Here is a 2,228-nt window from a genome sequence, read left to right on the forward strand (position 1 = left end):
GAGCTGCGAGCTTACAGATCGCAGCACGCAGTGAGCGGCGCAGATTCTGCAGCGTCGAGCAGGGCTCATAACCTGTTGAACCCGGGGGCAAAGGCCTCTCCCACGGGTGGCAACGACAGCGGATAGCCTGCAACTCACCTAGAAGGGTTGTTGGTTGTAAGAGGCTTGTTAGAGCGATGAGAGGAGATGTTCGAGTGAACTGAACTGTAGATTGGGGGTACAGAGGTCCCCTATATATACTACTGTACATCTGTGGCTACGTAGTACTATACAGTACATTCCCAGGATGCACAGTCGCACAGAGAAGCAGTGCGTACACAGCGAAGCTGTGTGTGTACCACATGAGTAGTACAGCCTCGGTTATTGCAGTAACCGGCTGTGCCGTTCCATATCTTGTGACGGCTGTGTTAGGCAAGCTGTGTAAACCAGCGCCTGTTCAACAGTTCTCTCCGCCTGTCAAGGGTTTCGATCAGACTTCCTGGATGCCTGGGGCAATGGACCTATTTTTCATTCTGTTAGGAAGCTTGCGCACATCACCCAGTTGGGCAAACGCACCTCTGGTGTCGCCAGCGGCACGTTCTCCTTGTTCTTTGCTACTCGGCTCCGTCTGGCCCGCAGTGATTGTTCCCTTGGTTTCTTCTGTGCATGTGCCCCTAGATTTGTGATTGAGTTACTCTGGTGTAGCTTTCGTTTGGGCATGTTGCGAGGCAAGGCCGTATGTTCCCTGCCAGTGGGAATGATATTTCGCCTTTCTTGGACAGTACCCAATTCAGACATGTCTTAAGCGCCCGAGAGATCGCGAACAATGCATGTCTATCTACTTTGTTCAGGAAGGCAAATCGGAAATTCGGAAACCTGAGAACTCTAGAGACACTACATAGGTACAGTTCTCTGGTTTCGGATATGTAAGGAAGGCCCTCACTCTTGAGCCTATAGTTTTGCAAACATTTCTCCCTGCCAAAGCAGGTCAAGCGTGACAGTTCTGAGCACATGATGTAGTAGGTTGTGCGGGCAGCCAATCTTACATGTATGTACATGCAGCGCTACCGCAATTATCACATCAACCACGATGCGACTGCGGGTAACCTTGGAGACAGCGCCGTCTACAATTTCCATGAGCTTGTCGTTTGCGCGCAAACTGGCACGCTTCATCACGGAGAAGCCCTGCAAGACGCCGGAGTGGGGACTGGTCCTCTCTCAGCTGAACAGAAAGCCGAAGATCAATGTGCATCGTGGCCCGATGTGCGCACACCTTGGGACCGCAAGTGGTCTGCAGGAGAGCACACTGCGACCGATGGCCGGAGCTTCCCCCAAGGGGGCTCGACCAGATTCAGAGGTGCATGCCCCCTCTCTCCTTTTGTCCTTGCGTAAAGACTCGTGTTTCTCATATGGTGACAGTCGCATAGGCTCTTGCTTCTACCCGATCTGATCTATGTCGTCGGCACAGGTCAACGAACGTCTCCAGTCCAACGGCCTCCTCGATAATCCCGCTTTGAATCGCTCCTGAGGCGATGACCCCGTCGATTTTCCTGGACAGTTTTCGCATGCCTAATGACTCAAAGGCAGGCATAGAGACATCTTGTCTGTACTCGGTAGAAGTGAAATGCGAGTCGGAATGCTAATGTTGCACCTAGAATGAAATCTCATACTGATCACGATTCCCTGGGTAGCGCAATATTATATATATCACCTCAATGAACCAAGCTGCTCACGGGCGCTGCCTTGACCTTGAACGTGCCATCGCTAACGTTCATCTCCATGGTGGTATTGGTGGGTTCATTGTATGTGATGTACTCGTGGTTGCGGAAAGTATTCGAACGCCCGTGTTTAGGCGCCCATTGACCGCTCCTCCTCCTGGTCCTGTAAGTAGTATAAGTAGACATATCTCTACCGTAATTGAGGTATATATTGCTGTTATTGTCAGGAACGTGTGCGCACCATGTGATAGGAATATGATCTCTATCTTGAGCCAAACTAGGCTCAACAAATCTCAGCATGCTCAGTGAGCATGAGCAGAACATTTGCTGTTCTTGGGTACTGAGAATTGATCAGAGTACCTCCAAATTCTTGCGCATGAGTCTGCTCATAAGGGAGATTCTACAACATTAGAAAGTATGGTGTATCTATGCCTCTGCTTGGAAGGATTAGTACTAACATAAGTCGAAAGTAAGCGTGGTTCAAGGATACTGTATTCTGCTGGGCATTTCTCCAATGCCATAGCTAAAGCT

The 2,228-nt window shown here is 50.2% G+C and overlaps 1 protein-coding gene across 1 annotated transcript; it reads left to right on the plus strand.

Annotated features, from left to right (window-relative positions):
- Positions 1 to 1,114: 1,114 nt before the first annotated feature.
- Positions 1,115 to 1,507, plus strand: DICSQDRAFT_166552 (uncharacterized protein; the record flags this gene model as incomplete). The annotated part of the gene is made up of 2 exons (XM_007362117.1): positions 1,115 to 1,336; positions 1,448 to 1,507. 2 exons carry the CDS (start codon positions 1,115 to 1,117, stop codon positions 1,505 to 1,507), a joined length of 282 nt encoding a protein of 93 aa, XP_007362179.1.
- Between the last annotated feature and the right edge of the window lie 721 nt (positions 1,508 to 2,228).

The sequence above is a fragment of the Dichomitus squalens genome (genome assembly GCF_000275845.1).
Source record: "Dichomitus squalens LYAD-421 SS1 unplaced genomic scaffold DICSQscaffold_3, whole genome shotgun sequence".
NCBI classification, from domain to species: Eukaryota; Fungi; Basidiomycota; class Agaricomycetes; order Polyporales; family Polyporaceae; genus Dichomitus; species Dichomitus squalens.